At 33.4% G+C, this 23555-nt stretch overlaps 2 protein-coding genes across 6 annotated transcripts in view; one reads left to right on the forward strand and one right to left on the reverse strand.

Annotated features, from left to right (window-relative positions):
• LOC105323609 (tyrosine-protein phosphatase 99A) overlaps positions 1-16569 on the forward strand; it is a 33418-nt gene extending 16849 nt beyond the window's left edge. For 4 of the 5 annotated variants that reach the window (XM_011422680.4, XM_066081474.1, XM_066081475.1 and 1 more), the window contains 14 exons: positions 4438-4568; positions 5101-5194; positions 5415-5497; positions 5788-5922; positions 6432-6566; positions 6875-7023; positions 7653-7788; positions 8247-8396; positions 8562-8732; positions 9062-9190; positions 9636-9767; positions 10006-10017; positions 11939-12084; positions 12420-16569. In XM_011422680.4, coding sequence (XP_011420982.3) covers positions 4438-4568; positions 5101-5194; positions 5415-5497; positions 5788-5922; positions 6432-6566; positions 6875-7023; positions 7653-7788; positions 8247-8396; positions 8562-8732; positions 9062-9190; positions 9636-9767; positions 10006-10017; positions 11939-12084; positions 12420-12726 — 1910 coding nt within the window. In that variant the 3' untranslated portion in view covers positions 12727-16569. The remainder of the gene's footprint in view (positions 1-4437; positions 4569-5100; positions 5195-5414; positions 5498-5787; positions 5923-6431; positions 6567-6874; positions 7024-7652; positions 7789-8246; positions 8397-8561; positions 8733-9061; positions 9191-9635; positions 9768-10005; positions 10018-11938; positions 12085-12419) is intronic. The other variant, XM_066081473.1, reaches the window with a different exon arrangement.
• A 2015-nt stretch (positions 16570-18584) lies between these two features.
• Positions 18585-21852, reverse strand: LOC105323667 (metalloproteinase inhibitor 2-like). The gene is given in 5 exon segments (NM_001305336.1): positions 18585-19240; positions 19534-19655; positions 20064-20169; positions 20676-20791; positions 21569-21852. Coding segments are annotated over 5 exon segments (666 nt in total). The 5' UTR covers positions 21687-21852; the 3' UTR covers positions 18585-19036.
• Positions 21853-23555: the final 1703 nt, after the last annotated feature.

Below are 23555 nucleotides of genomic sequence, written 5' to 3' on the forward strand. Positions count from 1 at the left end.
ATTTTACACTGCAAGTTGAATAATATACACGCTGTGTATACATTAAATAGTACAGTACAATTAGAACACGCTGTGTTAAGATTTTTCTTGTGGTTTTATTGATCTCAATATCAGGGATATAAATGAGACAAGAGATGGAATTTTTCTTAACTGCTGACTGATACTGGAGATAACAATTGGTTTACGACCTACAATTTACAAAATGTAGTGCTCATAGTAAAATGACCAAAGGTCTGAAGTTTGAACAAAATAACAGGTTAATAATACAACTGTACTAAATCATGTAGGTGAAAGAAGATGTCAATTTAGAACATCTGAATAGGCTGATGCAATAATTTACATGAAATTAATGTCGGTTTATTGATCATGATAAAAAAGAAGTATATACTTTATATCAAAATATTGATTATATCTATCAAACAAATACTATAAATTTAATGTATATGTATACATTGCAACATATATTTATATAAATGTTTATGCTATGGTATGTGAATTTGTGAAAATTCAATAAAAAAAAAAAGAAAAAAAAAGAAGTATTTAAGGCATCAGTTTGCACATGGTTTGAAATAAGTACAGCTGATGATATCAGTAATATTATAATGATAATTCATAAAAAAAATACCAGCTTTTGAACTTTGTCATTTTTTGGCAAAATATTGCATATAGGGTACCCTCATTGTACGGATAAATCCTCCTACAGATTTTAAGATAGGAAGTTGTTCTTTTGCAGATCAATTGTACATATATCAGAAGTGTGCATATTGCTAGGATTTTGATTTCCGATAATTTATGAAAAAAATACCAGCTTTTGAACTTAGTCATTTTTTGGCAAAATATTGCATATAGGGTACCCTCATTGTATGGATAACTCCTCCTACAGTTTTCAAGATAGGAAGTTATTGTTTTACAGATCAATTGTACATATATCAGAGGTGTGCATATTGCTAGGATTTTGATTTCCAATAATTTATGAAAAAAATACTAGCTTTTGAACTTAGTCACTTTTGGCAAAATATTGCATATAGGGTACCATCATTGTATGTATAACTCCTCCTACAGATTTCAAGATAGGAAGTTGTTCTTTTGCAGATCAATTGTACATAGGGTATAGCAGGGGTGTGCATATTGCTAGGATTTTGATTTCTGATAATTTATGAAAAAAATACCAGCTTTTGAACGTAGTCACTTTTTGGCAAAATATTGCACAAAGGGGTACATCATTTCACATTTCACTGGATATGGGTTGACATGGATTATGGATAAAGTTCACATAAAAGAAAACCCGGTTTGCTGTCACATTGACCGCTTTTCACTTGGTTGAAAGACGAACTGATTCATAAAATATTAGAGAATTAAATTGATCACTGTTTGGAATGGGTGCAAAAGACAATTCATGCAGTGTTTTGAATTGTATCAATTGTTTGTGCAGTTTTATTCAGATATAAAGTTTAAGTTAAGAGTTATAAAGTTTGACTGAAGTGACAGTGAATGTTGAAAACAGGAGTACGCGGGTATTGATTAAAAAATTTGAATGAAAGACATATAGGTCTAAGTTAGTAATAGAGAGAAATCAAACAAACATTAGGATACTTGACTTGAAAAGTACTTTTAAAATAAGTACATGTATCGGTAATATACATGTTTTCAGTCAAATAATTAATATGGTTTTACTATTTAATTGTTTTTTGCATCCATAATTATTACAAAAGTCATATAAACCTTCACATCATTATATGATTCATGAGGATGATTTGAGGAACAGAGAACCAAACATTTATTGACTTAGATGATTTGATTTAGACACCATACATGAATTTATTTTAACCTAATTTAAATGAAGACTTCATGGAAACTAAGGCTTGACAAGTATTGTTATGACACTGTATAATATAAAGAAATGAAGTTGTTTGATACATTGCTGAAATCCTGAGATATAATACCAAAAGAAAAGGTTCAGAGTGAAAGAGGATCAATGTGGTCAGAATGAAAATCCAGAAATAATACAATGTTCACTAAAACCCTAATTGTTTATAACATTAAAATTTATTTCCAAAGTATGGTACATGTTCAATTAGATTGAAATGAAAGAGTATGGTATATATTAAAGAAAGAGACTATAGGTGACCATCTTTTATTTCTATCTTAAGAATTTGGTGAATTAAACTTTTACCATATGTCATGTAGAATTAGATCAAATATAAAAGCTATATATCCTAGCCTGTCTAGATGATGCAATGCAAGCAATTTTCTACCAAGACGAATTGTCAATGGAGATCAGTTGTTTTACAACCCTCCTCTTTAGGGAAAAATCCAGCGATAAGGATTATAAATGTAAAAATACATTTGTAATAGAATATTGCAATGGGAGAGATATAATTGAATGGTAAATTGGCAATATACAGTTAAGTTATTGAATAGAGTATTGAATATACGATAAGAAACATGAGATTATGTTTGATTATATATTTAGAGACACTGAAATTTGATTTTTTTGAGACTCTCTTAATACAAGATGGGTTACATGAGTAACTCTAATTTGGAATTACGATACACTAGCACCAGATTTCAATACACATCCCAAAATGATTTTGCTTGCATCAGCCAATAATTAGCTCTGATGATAACGTTTAAAAATTGTGCGAGGTATTCCGAGTGAGGTCCAAAGGGAGAAAAGATGTTAAAGTTTCCCATTATAAATTTCCGTAAGAAATTTGTTTTTGTTAATGGGAATTGGAGTCTGACATCATCATGATGCATGATTTTTTCAAAGGTTGATGAAGGTTGCAAACAATCGATAAACGGGGTGTGTATATTTCAGTCCTGTCAGTTTCTACAGAGCTATGAATGTACATTCAATTTCCGTAAGAAATAGAATCATCATCTTTAACGGGTTATGTAATTTTTCTACAATGATCGCTACCTTCATAACCCTGATTGAATCACCAAAGAAAGCATTTCATTGTTTACATTTACATCTTTCCTAAATAAATTGATTGTAAAAAGTAGGTAAAATTCACCCAATAATTGTTAATGTACCATCAGTTGCCAATAGAAACAGTCATATTGTTTCCTGTGGGAATTTAATTAAGTCTGACATCATCAAGATTATCTCGTGCAGTCCGTGATTTTTAGGTCGCTGTAGGTTTTGGCCAGTCGATAAATGGTGTAGATTTAAGTCTGACCGTTTCTATAGAGCTATGAATTGACTTAAAGTTTCCGTAAGAAATAGATATTATATGTGTACACAGTAAAACACGGTTATAGCGAACACGCTTATAATGAATTGACACTTACAGCGAAGTGAATTTCATTCCCCAAGTCTCTATTTCATGTTGTAAACTTGACGGATATAACGAATTATGCTTATAACGAAGTTAAATTGGCCATCCCTGGGACTTCGTTATAAGCGTGTTTTACTGTATGTACCCTATATATCAAACAGTAAAATCTGACATTTCAGTGAATGCAATTTATTCCTCTTTCTATTAACATCTTACAGACAGAAAATTAGATATAGTTTTGGATTTTACAAACAATGTATTTTATTTATATCACAGAGAAATGAGGCAGAATGGTTGTAAAACATTATTTTCTGAGAAAACATTAATCATGCAGCCACAATATGGACAATTATTATAGAAATTGGTGGGGAAAATAATTGGTACATTTTATGTGTTTTGTGGCTAAGATGATCAAGCAATTTTATGTTTCCACATGATGAAACCAAAGTTGATTTATTAAAATGGTCTATGTTTATTTATATCATTGATTGAGAATCTTCTCTATTTGGAAGGATTTTTATTTATTGTCAAATACTTTGAAGATGCTACTTGATACTCCGATATGCCGAAGGCTGGATGAAAAGAATGTCCCCCTCATCCAAGCATTCCCCCGGATGTGATGGATGAGGGGCATTCTTGGAAGACAGCCTGAGGCTGAGGAGTATCAAGGTTCCCTCCCTGTATGGATTTTGAGAATTGTTTATCCCACCTCAAATAAAAATACATATTTGACAATAAATCGGCTTTAAAATTATGAATGTTTATCACAATGGAAGCACTATTTATACGGTATGTGACGTCACTTCCAGGTAGGTTTTTTTGAAGGGCGATCCCGAGCATAATAGCCAGGAAATAATGCTACTTGATACTCCTCAGCCTCAGGCTGTTTTCCAAGAATGCCCCTCATCCATCACATCCGGGGGAATGCTTGGATGAGGGGGACATTTTATGCTAGAACTTTAACCACATTTTTTTTTTTATAAACAGTTTTCAGAACTTGAATTTTCATTATACATCATAAAAAATTTGTTAAATCCCTCATTATTCATATCAAAATATTGATACAACTTATTTCATTTTAAAGAACTTACAGTTTTTTGCAAGGTTTTGACCCAGATGTACAAGTAACACTGTGTGTTTATTTTTATGACAGAAGAGAAGTCGTTTGGTGCTGTGAAGGAGGACATTGAGAAGAAGTTCCCCACAGTGAAGAAGGAGGATTTCCTACAGCATGTACAGTCCCTGCACGCAGACAGTGATGTCGGCTTCTCCCACGAGTTTGATGTAAGTAACTGCCTCTACTCAGATTTTTATTCGGAGGCAAGGGAGGAAACTCTTTCTAGACTATATTTACAAATATGTTACTGAGTAGTTTATGAATAATCCCCTAGTTTTGTGAAAGTTGAGATTTTTTATGAATGTTCTTTGTTTACATTGTCAAGATGAATTTTTGCATAACCATACAGTTGAACTTCGATATCTCAAACACTGATATCTCGAATACGATGGATAGATCGAAGTGATTTGTAAGTCCTAACTTCTTATTTTTTAAGTATTTTACTCTCAATATCTCGAATACTCGGATATCTTGAAGTTTTTAAATAGTCCCATCTAGTTCGAGATAGCGAAGTTTGACTGTATATTATAGTGAAGTTAAATGAAATAATTTAAAATAATTGAAAGTACATAATGTATGAAAATATTTGTGCAAAATAAAATCAGCAACGAAAAATTAAAATAGAATTAGATTTTCTCCTTTTTAAACTAGAATTAATTGATGTGCTTTTTAAACAATGTCATCCTTCTTTTTTGGCAGGAAATCAATAAGCTTACTGCTGTGGCCCTAAAGGCTGATGTAGGGATGTACCCAGAAAACAAACAGAAGAACAGATATGTCAACATTCAAGCATGTAAGAACAGAAAAAGAAAATCAGTTTACACTCTATGAAAAGGTTTATTATATTCCCTTAATTACTCTCTAATGAAATAGGACAATAAAACTACCCCTACGTCGGCAAGTAAAACGATACATTTTCATGAATTTTCATATAAACAGTATGTATGCCTTTCACAATTACTTATCATGTGCCTATGACTCTTCTAACCTGTACTTTTGTATGAATTTTTCAGATGACCACTCAAGAGTTTTACTTCAGCGATCAATGCAAGTCAGACAGAGGCAGTCTGATTATATCAATGCAAACTACATAGATGTAAGGAAACTAGCTTATATGTACAGGACCTATATATAAAAATATGGTTGTGACATTCTTTAAATGCAGTCAATAAGATAATTATGATAGAATTACTCAGATCGGTGAGAAATCTTATAATAGAGTACCAATTTCATGAAAACCAACTTTATACCAACATTCAAAGATGTGCTCTCAATTCAATAAGTGCCTTTTGTAGATTATTAAAACATTTGTTAACAAGGGAATTGAATTATTTGTTACAGTAGCAGTATGCATATCTAACAATTAACATTTTATTTGTGTTTCAGGGGTATATGAAGCCCAAGGCCTACATAGCCACCCAGGGCCCGATGCCCAACACCTTCGCAGATTTCTGGAGGATGGTCTGGGAGCAGAACTCTGTCGTCATAGTGATGATCACTAAACTGGTGGAGAGAACCAGGGTAAGTGGGACAGGACACATACTGTATAATAGACAAACTTTACAAGGATGTATACAGAAAAAAATAAAAATTGAGGTGAATATTCTATTAAAAGTTGAAATCAAAGCCAGTGTGAATGGTATCTAAAATAAACCATGGTATTTTTACGCTGTAGAAATTAAGCCTACAACTGTGTGAAAGAGCCACTCTTCTAAGTTAACGCTAGTCTAGAGTGGCTAAAAATGGTGCTTGAGCATGTCTCTGAAATTAAAGAAAATGGAATAGAAAATTCTTGGGTTTAAAAAGAGCAATGCAGATATTTGATACATTGATTACATGTATTGGAATTTAGACTTAAAATTTATTTAACACAGTAGGAAGTTCCAACCACTGTTTATGTATATTGGCCTATAAATAAGCTTTATTTTCTCAGTTATTTCAAAAGTCCCATCTAGATTTGAGATATCCAGGTTTGACTGTATATGGACATTGGTATATTGTTAGTTTCCATCTGTGTATGTTCTTTACAGAGGAAGTGTGATCAGTATTGGCCGGAGGACGGGATAGAGACGTACGGACCTATACAGGTCAAACATGTCAACACGTTCTCCCGCGCTCACTACACCGTTAGGATATTCTCACTCAAAAACGTTAAACTTAAAAAGGTCAGTAGAGGTAGTCAATAACCCCAATCATTCATAGCACTGAGGAAGAAAGTACAGCAACTGTGTCTCATGTTTATTACTTACAGATGTTATGTAATTTACATGCCATCATTGTATACTTAAAAGTTATTGAAATAATGTTTTATATCCATTTAAAACAACTTAATTCCAAAATCAATGAAATAGTATTTTCAAAACAGAAAAAATTTTTTTTTGGCTGATACAGTTTTAAATTTCTTTCTTTAGAGAGGACAACTATGAAATAACTGTTTCTTTTTTTAAAGATGTGTTTTAATTTGATTTTGCAGCAGTTTTCCGAGCGAATAGTTCACCAGTTCCATTACACCGAGTGGCCGGACCATGGGGTGCCAGACTTCACTCTCCCTGTCCTAAAGTTTGTACAGAAATCTGCTGCCATGAACCCGATCAGAGCGGGGCCTATTGTAGTACACTGCAGGTATAACATAGAAACCATATACTCTAAAACAACTATTATTCGTGACAACTTTATTTCACAGCCAGAGATAAACTGGTTTGCAGCAACTTATTTTGGTGAGCAAGCGTTATCAACATCCATTATGTTTTAAGAACTATGTGACGATAACTGGTTTGCGGCGAGAAATTCTCGCAACGACAAGGCTCTTGTTAATCTCAGGAAAATTTCTCAAACTCAAATAAAAGTTAGTTTACCATACATGTACAGTGAGCACCAGTGATTGTTCTTTTAAGTTTAAAGTGGATTACATCTATAGTGTCTAATATGTTAATTTGAACGTAAAATTGAAATAATACAGAGCATTTGGTTTAGAATAGAGTCGCCATCTTCAATTATTTTTTATCATTTTTCATTCATGAATGTCAATGCTCTACTCCGCCATTTGCTGATTACACATTACTTTGCATCCTGAAGTTGTGCATAGGCAGCAATATGTTAAAACATATGGAAATTTTCAGGGGGCTCAACTGCCACACACTTTTACATGTAAAGCATTTTAATCGTGCTGACAATTAAACATTATCAGTACGGTAATTATCAGTGAGATTTTTGGCATGATAAATTATTCCTTTTGTTTGTTTTTTTTACAGTGCAGGGGTTGGGAGAACAGGAACCTATATTTTGATTGACAGTATGATAGATCAAATCAAAGACCTGGGTACAATCAATATACCCGCCTTTCTATTAAAAATCCGTCAACAAAGAAACTTTCTGGTGCAAACCGAGGTAAGAGAATCTTGATCATATTTGATAAAAAAATAACTTCCTATTTAATTTTACTTTCAAGCAACTTATTGATAAGTTTGATTATTGGCTCCTGCTGATAGTTACAACTCTGAAATGTATAATTACTTATGATGTATATAATCAGAGACACCATTCTGTGTAAACTCTACACATTGTCATTTTAGTCCCCAAAATTTAATGTGGTGGTTCTAGGGCATGCTGTATTGATTAATTTGAATGCCGAACTAAAATAGGATAACTAAATTTTTAATAAAATTAAATTATGAAACGTGAATCATTTTGCTTTGCAAATCTTACTATTAAAAATATGAATAAAACTCCTTCCTGCCTGCTACAATATTTTTTGAAATATATGGGCTAAGAATCAAAATATTATAATTTTTTTTTGGCATAAAACTGCACATGTATCTGTATGTTCTGTAATTTGCATTATAAAGGACCAGTACATGTTGATCCACGACGCCCTGGCCGAGTATCTGCTGTGTCCCCTCACTGAAATCAGGCAGTCCGACGTCAAACTGTACACGGACAAACTCTCAGAGACGCCGCCCGACATCATGCCCTCTCTTCTACAAAACATTTTCCTTGTAAGTGCTTCATGCTTTCTTGTTGGCTGAATTCTGTTTCAAAGAGATTGAGGAGAAGATGGAGAGAATGTATTTTATGTATTTTGAATTGCGTAGTCAATCAGATATCACAGCATATAGATTTTTTTGTCATTTCATAAATGTTTTATCATTTACATATTGCAGATTGTCACATCCTACAAACCCAAAGACTCAGACAAATCTCTAGCTCTGGATCCCATTTCCATAGAGAAAAACAGAAACACAGACTTCATTCCTCTGTACCCAAAGCGGGTCAAACTGCCCTTCCTGCCCGGCGTGGAGGGCTCCGACTACATCAACGCCACCTACTTACAGGTAACACTTCCTAGAGGGTTAAATCGAAAAATTTATTTCTATACCTAAGTGTTAGATGGACTATGTAGGCTATTGATATTTTGGCTGAGGAAGTAAAAAGAAGAGTACCTTATCCTCATTTAAGGCTACTTTGATCAAGGTGTAGCCAAGCCACTAAAGCAGTGTAAAATCTTTCTTCTGGCTTGAATTATCAAGACCTGCTCTTAGATTCTGTTAAATGTATACACCTTGAATGAAGGATAAATTTGAACTGCAGCTTTGTAGTCAGTGAATTGTGGTTATTGATAGAAATAAACAAAGTTAAGTCAGTGAATTGTGGTCATTATCAGGGTTACAACCACACGGACGAGTTCATCCTGACCCAGCACCCCCTGGAGGCGACGGTGGGTGACTTCTGGAGGATGGTGTGGGACAACAACAGCTCCGTCATAGTCCTCCTCTCCAGGGTCGACGACCAGGTGAGCTAAGATAACCTACACATATTAACGACTGTACACAGGATTATTTTCGCCCAATGTTATTTTCATCCTTCACTTGCAGTGCCTTAAATTCGCCCAGACTCGGTTGGAAATTGATACTCTTTCTAATTAATACAATTATCTAAAAATTGTTTTGAATTAGCCCAGTCTTAAATTTGACCACTGACAACGAGGGCGAAAGAGGTGAAAATAAAACGGGCGAATATTACCCTGTAGTCAGTGTATATAGAGTATTTAATCACGAATCAAGAATATGATTTTATGAATATATGAATAACATCCAAAATTCTTTGAAACTCATATTAAACACATGTTGCATTAAACAACATTCCTCAAATATTTGGGGTATTAGAAAGGGGCAGTTGCGATTCTTTGGGAATATCTTTTAATTAAATCTTTTAAAATTCAATTTTTTGAACTTCAGGATTTCATGAAGTTTTGGCCCGATGAGGCGGATGCTGTAGGGATGGACACGGCCAATTTTAAATTGGTCTTCCAGGAATCAGAGGAAGGAGCCAATTACTCAGTCCTCACGTTCTTACTGGAATCTACGCAGGTAGGTCAAGGTCATTTAAAGGTGACCTCATATCTATATCCTCTTTTCTGTCTTCTGTTATAAAGAGCTTACGATTTCTTAGTATCTCCTACACTTGAAATTTTTTCTTTTCTGGAAGATACATAAAAAATATGTCTATTGATAATTTTTTTCTGGTTTTTTTTTTTTAAATTCTGTTCTTTCTGTAGCTTTTATTGTTTCAGTATTAGATGCTTTGATTGTTTGTTTTGATTGACAGAACTGTAGCTGGGTATGATACTAGTTCTATCCTGCTTGTTTCACTGTTTGGGTTTGACTTTTAGCTTGTTTTTGTTCTGTTTGGCATTTAGCATCATTATCTCGTGGGTGATGTGGGTTTTCTTTTCCCATGCTGTTTTGATTTTGATGTCTTGGGAAAAAATATACAAGCAGATATCAATAAATGCGTACCTGATATATTTATTTAAATTTATAGTTCCTGTTGAGTTTCACATGAAAAGTAAACTTATATATTTCACAATATACTAATGAACATGTGTTCATGTAATTTTCAGAGTCAAAGTATATTAATTAATGTACCAAAGAGGGAAGTCAATATACATTCACAAAATTGTTTCAAAGTACATGTATCGACCAATATTTGGTCTTTTTTGTTTAAAAATTCATTTTGCTAAAAAAAAAAAAAAAAAAATAAAGGAAATTTTATTTCAATCTCTAAATTTGCCTGCATCATCTATTTACTGGTACAATGTGCCTGGGTTCCCTGAATGTAATGAAATGTGGGAAAAAAATTAACAAGGCAGTGTCTTATTATTTATACCCTAAATATTTTTATGAAATTTCTTACATGTACTTTTACTTCTTTATCATTTTTTTTAGATCAAAAATATATGTATTTACATCCCTGATTTGCTAGGGGGTCAACTCAAAATGTTATCAATTTTTACTATGGGATTCCCTATAGGAATCTGTTAAAAAATCACTAAATTTTCACATTTCCCGTTATTTGTTGCATTTCTGAATTAGGTACCGGGATATTTCTTTTTCTTTTAAATATATGAAAACAAGTGTAAATATTCACCAAAGTTTTGAAATTTTTAAAAAAGTTAATGGTTTGGTCCAGGTATAATATAAAAAAAAAAACCAAATTTTCCCCACAAAAATTGTCATATTGCAGTATATATGGGCTTATAAAATTAATTTTTAACAAAATAACACTTTTATACGCTAATATATTTTTCTTAATGCTCTGTGAAGAAATTCTTATTTTAAAAATTCATCGCCATCCTGAATAAATGTGCATATCATACTTTATCTTCAGCTTTCTGCAAAGTTAATGCATACATGTAGTTTACAATACTGGGAAATGATGACGTTCAAGTGCTATTTTAGCATTTTACCCTGTCAAAGTCATACAATATCTATTTCTCAACTAATTAAAGTTACAAATACACTGTAATATTCATTTTGTATAAAACCATAAGACAAAAAGAAAGTTATAATTTTGCACCTAAGGCTGCTTGAAAATAAAAAGATACTCAGTCTTGCACACTTGAACAGTTCTTGGCCTTTTTAAAAGTCACTCCCCTTAATTAAACTCTGCTTGGGTATTCTACTTAATACCGGTAATTCTTGTTCAGGTATCTCGCAATTTCAACAATTGTTTAGTTATGTAAATTTTTGAATTTGTAATCTGATATATACTCATTTGTACATTAAGTAATCTCACAAAACAAATAGGTAGTGTCAGCTTCGTATAAGTTAATGCACTATGGACCTCTTTATGTTTATGTACATTTGTAGTCCTTGCTGTGCTTGTTTTAACCTTAGTTGAAGGTTTATAGATGGGTAAATGGGGATTAACATTTATAAAATTATGAATTTACAATTAAAGTTTAGATGTAAAATACAATGATTATAATACATGGAATACATGAACTGTGTAAACATGTATAACAGTATTTGTCACAATAACTTACTAGGCAGATTTACATCATTCTGTACTTTGTATTGCAGAAGAGTATTATAAGATCTTATATTTTAACCTTCTTTGCTGCTTTGTTGAAGCATTATCACTAATGAATGCGAAATATTTTTATTTAAATTCAGTGACACAAATCTGCATTATACATGTAGCATATACAAATGTAACAATTTCAAATCAGCAATATTTTCATTTTACTTTCATTTAGGATGATTATGTTCTGGTGACCCGAATAATTTCCTGCCCAGACTGGCCCCCTGCAGACATGCCCGAGTTCAAAGCATTTGATCTTGTGGAGCGGGTCAAGGAGCTGCAGGCCCAGAAAGATGGTGGCCCCATCATTGTAGTGGACAGGTAAAGATACACGATGATTCCTGTAGGCTCGGGTTACAGGGATCACAAAAAGCATTGATCAAACATTATATTTCCAACAAGAAAGAGAGAGAGAGAGAGAGAGAGAGGAGAGAGAGAGAGGAGAGAGAGAGCAAAACACTGGTGTTGTATTTGTCAAAGAAGGAGTATATTTTATTTTCAATCACTTTTCATAATGAACGCTATTAAAATTAGAGTAGTAAATAAGTCAAAATGTTTAACTTATATCATGCACATCTGTTTAAGAATTTTTATTAATTTCATGTTAATATGCTGTCTAGATAGACCTGTAGCACTGTTCTGTGTAATGTTGACAGGTTTGGTGGGGTGGAGGGGGCTCGGTTCTGTATCCTGTCCTCTCTGTTGGACCAACTGAACCACGACAAGACAATCGACGTGTACCACCTGTGTAAACTGTACCACAAGAAGCGCCCGGGGATCATCGGCAGTCCCGAGGATTACCTGTATATATTCCTGGCCATGAACAGCTACATTCAAGAACAGTTCGAAAGAGAGACCGCTTCTCTGTCACACCACCTCCACCTGCGATCTTCTTCCGCCAAGAAAAACGGCACCCTGCCACGCAGTCCGAATCTCCAGGCCCGAGTGGAGACCACAATCTGATAACAAGGTGGTGCTCCCAGTGCGGTGCAGGATCGCCATGGAAATGATTTGTGAAATGACCCATTGGGTAGTCCATTTCTATGTGTCATAATCATAGGCTTCCCAGTATTTAATTAGGATAATTCCTGACATCTAGCTCATTTTATCAAGGATGCTTTTGTAGTATGTGTCTATGAAGTTAGATTCGAAGATCCCATAATAGATCAATCATACCGTAGCTAATGTGTATGTTATAAACAATGTGCAAAATGTGCCAACATCATCAATTGATTGTGAGCTCATCGGCGTAAATGGCAAGACGAAATGATACTGTGGAGGACTTGTATCGGAACATGAATCATTTTTACCATAAAACCCATTCTCTGATACTGGTGCATAAAGAATGCTGCAGAAAAAAAGGGGAGGATCTAAAAGTTTCTCTCAAGGACACAGGATTTCCACTTGACCTGTTCCAAAAATGGAGGTCAAGAACTGTGATTGATACATGTATTTTTAACTTATATATTGAAAGGTTGTGTGAATACAGGGAGTTGTTCAGACTACAAGAGGTGTTGTAACTTTGCTGACATTTAGTTGGTTGTTGTGATGGTCCGTCGATGTTCCTGTTGACTTTGTTTTTATGTACTTTAATAATTGGTGATATTACTGCCACTTTAGTTAAAAAGATGGCTAATCTGAGTATTTTTTTTTCTCCTCAGTACATTGTAAACTGGAACTTTGTAGTGACACAAAATGAATATCAGCTATCGAGATTGTCTAGGTGTTTAGAACTATTTTGTAGACATCAGAATATACTGAAATGTCATCAATTCTCAAATCTAGGATAATCTAGGAAAAAGTTAATTGTTAGGAATATCTTGTAGACTTACTCATTATGTCTCAGGTGTTTTAATTTTGGGTAAAGAAGGACCTGTATATTCAGAATTCTCAACAGACTGTAAGATTGGTAAGGAATTTGAAATGATTTTGGAATATATTAGTATATATAATTTACACTGTTTTAATTATGGCTAAGGTTGTATTTAATATCCATAACATTTTATCATTTACATTTACTGTTCAGTATAAACCTGTGTATCTCTTGCTGCTGTGTATGTACATGTATCAGAGCTTGCATGTAATGCTGCAAGATTGATTATGCTCTGCCAGTTGTATTTTGATATCACCCCCCTATTAGTGACTTTGCTCTGCCAGTTGTATTTTGATATCACCCCCTATTAGTGACTATGCTCTGCGAGTTGTATTTTGATATCACCCCCTTTATCAGTTTGGGCCTTTGCGCCACTAATGTGTTCCAAAGCATTTGTAAAACTTGTGTGTAGTAATACACTCCATTTTCATCTAGTCTGTGTGCAAGTGAGCTATGCTGATAGTGTATACAGATAGAAGTTTTAAAAATAATTTATATTTTAAAGAAGAAATTGACAAGTATAAAATTCATAGGAAATATTTGATTTAAGAATCACAAACTGTGCTTCAAAAGTGCATTATGAATGATATATGATACACCAAAGATAGGTTGTTATTTGATTTTTCTGTTTTTACATTATAGTCTAAATTTTTAAGGCAGTTACAGCTTGAGAGGGGAACGAAATGTGTATGAAGTGATTTTTGTTTTGAATGTGGACCTATTAAACCCTCGTTCAGATTTTTCTGTTGGGTGTTAAGGTTGTGGCGTGCCAAATTTGTAGATCTCGTAGCTACGCTTTTCTGTCTTTTATATACAGCTTATTTTAGTTTATATGCAGAGAGAACTCTGTATTTGTTCCCATTTTATTACTTTGCTACAAAAGCTATGCTTAAAATAATTGTAGCCCATGGTATTAAATGATGCCTACTTTTTACCTACGAATAGTCAAGGTTGTAATAAGTGTTGTTCATAAAGTTGTATGTGTACTGTGATTTAAATGTGCCCCATTTTTCTTTCCAAATACTGATCAGTTATTAATTACATGTATTGTTTGTAACGTACGGTACCAGGCATACAGTGGCATTAGACTGTTGAACAGAAAAATGGCCTTGTGCAGGCTGGGTACTCCTTCAACTGGGTATATATATTTTTTTCAATGAAGACACAACAAATGGACCTTTTTTTCTCCCATAAGTGGTTTTCTTTCACATAGTTGGGTACTACTTTGAAATTGGGAAATTATAAATCTATCAGATTTCTGTTATGAATAATCTGATTAAGTATAGCACGTTTAGCAAACTGTCAAAGAAACTTTGAAAAATTAAGAATACCAGTGTTTGTTTCCTGTAATAAATATGGCTATCAACCTTTAAAACACATGAAGGTTATTTTTTAAATTGAAGATATATCTTTTACATGTATTTTTTATATTTTAACTGATGCTACCTACATTTAATCAGTATTTACAACATAGTTCAACAGAGAAAAGATGCACATGTGGAGTATGTCCAAGATAGCATACATGTACATGTGTAGATATGTATACATGTGAGAACTAGCTCCACACCAGAGTTAACAAAACTTAAAAATTCAAATACTGTGTATCAGACTTATTACTTGAAGAAAAGATTCAGAGAGAATTATGATGGGGTTGGTCAAAAGGGGGGATAGAGAGACTAGTCATAAAAAAAATTAGTGAAAGTAGAAATGAATTTTAATTTGTAATCTTCACATGATTTATATTAAAAACCTGTGTACACTAGTGTACGGTTTGTAGTGTAGAATTGCACTGAGTGGCAGCAGGTTTAGTGTTAGTGTTAGTAGAACCAGCCACTACAAAGGTACATGTACTCAGCATGTACTACATGTTATATAGTATAACTCACTAATATTTTAAAAACAAATGCACATTTGTAGGAAAGTAAGTGTATAGGAATTTCTGAAAATTATCTCAGTGATAAAAAGATGTACACAATTTATTTATTTCTACAGTTAATATTATATGTAAAAAGGAGGGATTATTTTTTTTGGGGGGGGGGGCTCAGCAATAACTAATCCACAATATTTCGGTGTCTTAACAAGGAATCAAAGCCTATGTTCTGTTTGCAGGTAGTGAGTACAGAACCCTGTTCAGGTTATTGATAATATGATATGTGTATCAAGCAGCTATCTTTATAATTATGCACTTTGTTGTTTTTATCCAGATTTGAATATCCCATTTATCGAATAATTTAAGGAATATTTTTGCCTTGTTATCGTAGCTGTATGTTTCAAGTGATAGCATCATCATGTCGCAAATCCAAATATGTGTTACTGCAAATCAAAAAAGATGTTAACTAGGGATATTTTTCTCCCTTATGTTTTGTGTACATTTTCTTTTTATACATGGTTTTCATATCAAATTTGGGGGTTTTTGAGGACTGGCTATTTTGTTTTTTTAAATTTCACCCTTGATTATTCTAATTTCCATATTTTTCTTTACTGAACTGGTAAAATAGAGTCCATGTTTGTTCTTTCATCTACTTACCGGTATTTCATTTTTTGGGGTTCTACCCTGCATTCATTGTAAGATAGAAATTTTCAACATTAACAAATCCACATCCATGTTATGTGACGACTCTTCTCGGTTCTTGAGCACTCAGTAGAAAATCTTACTCGTGTTGACAACAGGGTTTATCAAGGCTTTCGGTTTGGCTCCTTGCCAGGTTGTCACTGTGTGTTGTCTTTGTTGTCTGTTTCAGCTACATGTTGTGTCATTTTGAGCCACTTACTGATATGAGTGAAAAACTTCCCCCCTCTACCCATCTCTAATTCATTTGTGGTCATTATTTTGAAACAAAAAAAAACCCATTGTATGATTTTTGTATTTGCATTATGCATAACCTTTTTATAATAATTATTAATATTAAAAGAACCATAATATTATTGAATAATTGGATTTTGTTATTTTTTCCCCATAATATTCTATTAGCTGCAGGTCTGTAGCTCGTGGTTTGAAAAATCTAATTTTTTAAACCAGGAGGTACAGACCTGCAATCTACATGGGTCCCTCATGCTTCCGTTATTTGATATATGTCACCATTCACAGGGAACGATTTGGCTGTTTCCTTTAGCTAACGTACTTATGTACATTAACAGTAATTTAGTAAATTTTACTTACTTTGAATGATCAATTTATTAATTAGTTAAAAGAAAGATGTAATTTTAAACAATAAAATGCTTTCTTTGATGATTCATGCGGGTTACGAAGGTAGCGACCATTGCCAAAAAAAATTAACATATTAAGCCGCTAACACTAGTTATGTAATTTTTCTTGAAGTGTCGCTCTACCTTCATATCCCGCATGAATCACCAAAGAAAGCATTTTATTGTTTAAGGTGAAAAGTTCTGTATAAAGATATAGGATAATGTTCAAATTTTAAAGCCAAAATAATTTAATTCTTCATTTACAAAATTATAGTTTGCCAAACATATTCAGATTACATTTTTTTATGGTAGATCTGGTTGGGTTTGTTGACCATCCAGTCCCTTAAACATAGAACTGCTTGGACTTTCAATTTAACTTACCATATACTTGTATGTATGGTTCAAGAATTGACGTTTTCTTGTGTTAACATACTGATTGACAATAACCATTGTGATTTTAATTTTACCTATCATTAGGTAATTGATGCAGGTTTTGCAAAATTTTTGCGATGTGTGGTACTTTCATACAAGCAAGAATCCCTTATAAACATTTCGTTGTTTAAGGAGGAGGCCGAATTTTGCGTAAAATTTACAAAAGTCGAGATTTTTTTTTTTCAACCATATGTAATATACATCAACTCTAGTAGTAAATCTGCAAATTTTTTAGAAAATCAACCATTTAATTAACCCGAAAGGTATTATTATTCTGTGTGTAGAATATCCAAGGCGTACACATTTGATGCCATTTCTTGTAACGTACTCCTAAACAAAGCTTCATTTTATCATCATGACGTTATGAAAACCGGAGCAATTTCTTAAATGATATAATATCTACACTGTATTTTACTAAATTGAACAAAAACATGAGCAATGAAAAACTAAAGTCGACCTAAAGAGGCATGGTCACAATTTTGAGCTGGCTAAATTTAAGGATGCTAAATTGTAAACAAATTACACATCCGATTTGACTAAGTCACTTCATATTTTAAACATGACATTTTTGACCGTAAACTATTATTTAGTACAGAAAATTTCAAATCTGAATATTTTCCCACATAAATCAACTTTATACAGAGCACTTCGCCTAGAAGAAGTGGTATGTTAAAAAAAAATGAGCATATTGCTATCACACTTGGGAATTTTTGCAGGAGGTTTTCTATTAGTTTAAAGTCTAAAATAAATCCTATTTGGAATTTGTCCAGTTGGGCTTCATGTGAATAAAAGTACGTAATATATCGTATCATCAATACAAATGTTACGTAGATAATTAAGCTAAGAGAGAGCTGGATTTTAAATTTTTCATTTCAATGCTATTATAGAAGTTCGTCGATTGGACAAGAACAAAATCTTGAAGCGGTAATCTTGTATTTGAAGGCATGTTTCTGCCTCCTATATTATGCAAAATAAATTATGTCAACATTCAAGAAAAGCAAAATAATCCACAGGCCATTTATATATAAGTCCCTGAGTGTAGTGAGGTGATCAAATCCAAAAAAACCGGAAGGGCGTCATGATAGACTTGATCAAGCCGACCGTATTTGATCACCCCATAATATTCAAATATTGATTTCTTATTACTTAAACATGTATTTATATAATTTTCTGCAATCGATTCGAAGTGTTATTATAAACAGACACTGGAAAATGTAAATATGAGTTTTTAGTCGGTTTGAGTGAGATTTATTGTTCTGTCTCCTCTGCAGTTAATGAAACCCGTTTCCGAACAAGTGAATTCAGAAGTTGATAAATATTATAATGATACTTTTCATATTTATAATATTTATTTTAAAAAAATGATGCATTACATATATACACAAATCATTCTACGCGTTCTTATTCTAAACAGTATTCATCACAGGAGAGCTACCGTTCTCATCGAAATTTTAAAAAAAAGAAAAGAAACGTGTCAGAAACACAGCACTAACGTATAAACTGAAAAACATTCAACATCTTTTTGAATTGATGAGGGATCAAACCACTAGAGAACAAATATATTTGTACAGAACTTGTAAAAACTAGTAATTAAGTTGTTAGAACTTGCGTTTGAACTGATTTATATCATCATGATTATATAAATATGTTCAAACAAATATCTTTGTATATACAAATATAAATTGACAACAAACAATTTGATGATTATACATGATACTTTAAGTGAAAACATGACGTTTTTCAAAACAAGTCTATGTGACGATCTTTGCCAGCTGGTTTGGTTCACGGTAGAACCCCTCCTTCCCTCTGTAGACATCCTCCCAACATCCGGTTTTGTTTCCAGTAGCAGACTCCGAAAATATCCGGTAAACAGAACCCGTATTTAGCGTAGCAGTCGTTCGTGTTGTAAGACCCTGGCCATATACAGGTCTGGTCCGGATTCAATGACTGGGGGAAGTCGCAGTTCTCACCACGGCAATGGTGAATCTGGAAACAAAAGAGGAAACAGTCAGTGTTTTACAAATAACAAAGTCATCAAAACACCAAAAGTAGGTGATTTTGGAAAGGAGCGCATGTTGAAATGTGTCTTACATGCGCAATTAATAAAAAAAAAATTCCAAGGGAGGGGGGTCCGAGAGATTACTGAGTTTGCTGGGAGGTCCGATGTATTTTTTTGATAAATTTACAATGTGTACGTGAATATAATGCTTTTCTAAAGGGTGAGTTGGTGAGTGGGGGTTACAGACCCCCGACCCCTTCTAGATTCGTGCAAGACTTACCGTGCAGTTACAGCCCTGTTCGTACATGTACCGGATCCCCCGCCTCTGGTGGGGCTCTAGGGTCAGGTACTCGGGGTTCCACTGACAATTATTGGTAAAGAACTCGCCGTCACTGACAAAACCTAATCAACAAAAACATCACCTTATTATTAACCAGTCAATCAAAATGTAGATGATAACATCACGTACGTAGGAAATAACGAAGTTGAAAAAATTAAAGAAATATTTCATTACAATGATTTCGTTGTTTAAATATACAAGGCTATTTCGCCTTGGGGTTTCTTCACCCTTCTACACTTGCAAACGGTTTCGCCCTGTCTTGAATTAGCGCAGACAATTGGAAAATATTTGTATATACTCTTTTTAATAAACAAAGTAGATAAAAAATTGTTTTGATTCTGTCCAGTTTAAAATTCGCCTAATGACACGGAGGGCGAAAATAATACAGGAACAAATATTTCCCTGTTTACAGAACGAGAAACATTATGATCGGGTTCGCGGCGAAAATGTTCTAACTTAATTTCCAATACCTGAAATGACATACTCTTTGTTGAGAGTGAATGTTTCCCCACAGTTCCACGGAGTACCGGAAGTCTTGATGACCAGAGTGTCGCTAGAACCCAGCAGAGATGACCCCTGTACGCAGTGAAATCAAACATTTACATACAATTCATACTTAGAGGCTGATTGGTCAACAACTTAACCACCAGAATTGCGTTAAATTTTGAACAAATCATATTTTTGACCATAAACTATTATTTGATAAAGAAAAAAAAATCAAATATTTTAGATTTGAAATTTGAAATCTTTCTATTACTCTTACAGAGCTCTTTATCTGGAGAAGATATATATATGGTCTAAAAATGCCAAGAACCATCTATCTCTCTTAATTGTTACAAATCAAATAATTTCAATCTGATTTCAAACAATAAACAATAAAATGCTATACAGTACACTACCGCATAATGACTAGTGAAAAATCAGCTTAAATTTTCTAAAATTCCTTTATCATAAATTCCATTTATTTTTCGATCAGACTTCAAGGGAAATCGAGGCCAATAACAAAAAGACAATTGCAAACTGTACAAGAAAAAGAAAGTTTACTTAACGAGAAGACGCATTATGTGACTACTAATATATACCTTGAATATGTCTCTCTTCTTGAATTGCACTGTGTAGTTTTTCTGCAGTGGGAATGGAATACCCATTGACTCGTCCCCAAACTTCAGTTCTTCTTTCACTATTGTTGCTTTGATAACTAAAAACATAGATGGCAAAATCCTTACACATACATATGCATACAGTAACGAAAGATGGTGGCAAGGCTTTTTATATTTCAGCGGAGCAGATCACTTTTCGTTGTTTCATCTCTTAGAGAATATTGGAACACGATAATGTTATGACGTCGCGCACGCTATTGGCGTTATGATAATATTGGTAACGTCAAAATGACGTGAAAAAAATTCAACATCAAAACACATCAAACGTTATAACATTTTTATTTTCTCGTCAATTGTCACTTTCTTCTGTTAGACGTCCTTCTAATATATGAAGGACTTATATGGTATGCGGAGTTTTTGTCTATATAGTATAACTATTGTTCTTTTTGAAAAAAATATTTTGTTAGCACATTTTCGCTGAAAGAGGTATGTGTTACCGTAACATATCAAATAAGCCCTTTTAAGTTGTCCTTTTTTTCAATTCGTCAATTTACAATAAAGACATATAAAACATTTCACAATAACTGGTTATGTTCCTCTATTCAATTGGTGAGAGGAAGACACTCGAAAAGAAATATGCGTCATCAACAAGACTTCAAACTTAACAACAAATACATACTACATGTAATATGGAGATTAAACACCCACACAACATAACCGTGAAAATTAAAAGTCTACATCAAAATAAGAGACTTGAGCTTTACAGTTAATGATGTTAAATTGATCATTTGACACAGTTATTTTACATGATTGTATAGGCTTATTGGTTACTATATTTTTTGAAAAAAAAAACATGAAAAGGATTGTTTACTCACCGAAATCAGCTGAGCAGAAATTGTTCTGGGGGTGGGTGAAATCACACATACAGCTGTGAGCGGACCTCACACAGAGAACGGTCAACACCAGGAATAGAAGGAAGTTGTACTGCCTCATCGTCTCCTGGGGGTAATCGCAGTCGAATAAGCTAACTTTGTGAACGTCACACTGTGTGTTCTAGGGCCCTCTAGAGTGTTCGAAACGACCAAAAGATAAGGATACCAAAGAGCAATGGAACGAACACGTTGAATCTGAATAATTACCGACAAGGTCCCTGTCGTCGTATATAGTAGAGCGTATGACTGTGGAATTCTTATGTCAAGAATAATTATATACACGACCCTCCTACTCAAGGGTTCCGTTCTCACACTCTCAAAACACTTAGAGATTAAAAACAAAATCGTACGATATTAATTTATAGTTTAAACTACACCAACTGCAGTTGTTATTATGTAATAACTTGACAAAGATATGGGTTAGTTTACGTCAACGTTTGAATGTCGTCATATTTTTTACTGGCGTTGTTGTGGTAGCAATGCATACGAGTAGACACTTGTGAATACCACAAATACAGAAAGTTGATGTATGCATATTTTCGGCGCACTAACAAAATAGAGTGCATATTAAGCTATCTTCTTTGCGATATACTACAACATTTTTATTCCCACGCTGCTAGATAAAAACGATCTGTTACTAGCCTGAACAAAGAAACGTATTAAAAAGAGCAATTCACCTACTGCGGTGATCGAGCTGGGCTTCGCCATAATAGCCAGTGTCATTTTTTTCAAAATTGGAGAGAAGAAATTCAACATATAGCAAGATCATTACTCATCTACTTTGACCTTCCCTAAGACCTTGACCTCATCATTCTTTATTTTGTATTTACATTATAGTTCCAAGTGGGAACATGGTCACGATAAGGGCTGAACAAGTTTAAATTTCATTTATTAATTTTTGATATTTTACCTTCTTTGGTTTCATTTGGGGGTATTTCCAGTCTAAGACATTGAGTTATAATTGAGTAACTTAGCTCACAATTCTTTGTTTTGTAAACAAACTTCAGGCTATGTTGTTGTTTACGTACTATTTGCTGAATAGGAAAAAACAGGTTTGAAAGATTAAATGTCACAAACACTAGAAACTGTTTATTTGTTGGATAGCAAACTATCACAGCAAATAGAAAAAATTTGCTGAAAACTGTATCCAGTATATTTAACCAACGTAAACAAAAACAGGACACAACCCTTGTTTTCATATACATTTCATTTTAGAATATATCACAAACATCTCCTAAGCGAAGTGCTCTGTATAAAGATACTGTTTAGTAAAATAGATAATTATGATTCTATTTGGGTGTGCATGCGTGCAAGTCCAAATGCCTTTTTCTTAGACATACATATATGTAGCTACAACTTAAATGGGCAAGCTTCAAAACTTTTTCTCAGCATACATGTATGGTTGTAGAGTGGATCGACACCAATAACCCACTTTTATATTTTTTCCAGATCTTTATATTGTCAATTTAAAGTTTGCAGATGAGCAGTTATAACAAAAGCCATTGTTCTGTTCTTGTGTGCATAACTTTCATACAAAAACATGTAAAACCTCAAAGGATAAGAGCGTACAAGGCATAACAAATCCCCCCGTATCCAGGATTTTGAAATGGCATATGAACATATGAAAAATCTTTACATTTGAAACTGTGCATCAGTACATGTATAATGTAGAACTGCCTTCTCTGACAAATAAATAATATATGATAATACATGTACTTGGTACTTATCTCCTTTGTTTTATTTGATGCTTTCTAAGCATTACAACATGATTTCATATCTGTGCTAGTGCTATTTTTATCAGACATTGTACATGTATGTACAGAACATGAACATTACGTAATTGTTGTCATTATATAAATGGTATTAGATATTTTTCTCATAAAAAAAAGCAAAACACGTTTTACTTAAAGGCAAATGAATTTAAAATAAA

Source organism: Magallana gigas, chromosome 4 (assembly GCF_963853765.1).
Source record: "Magallana gigas chromosome 4, xbMagGiga1.1, whole genome shotgun sequence".
In the NCBI taxonomy this organism is placed as follows: domain Eukaryota; kingdom Metazoa; phylum Mollusca; class Bivalvia; order Ostreida; family Ostreidae; genus Magallana; species Magallana gigas.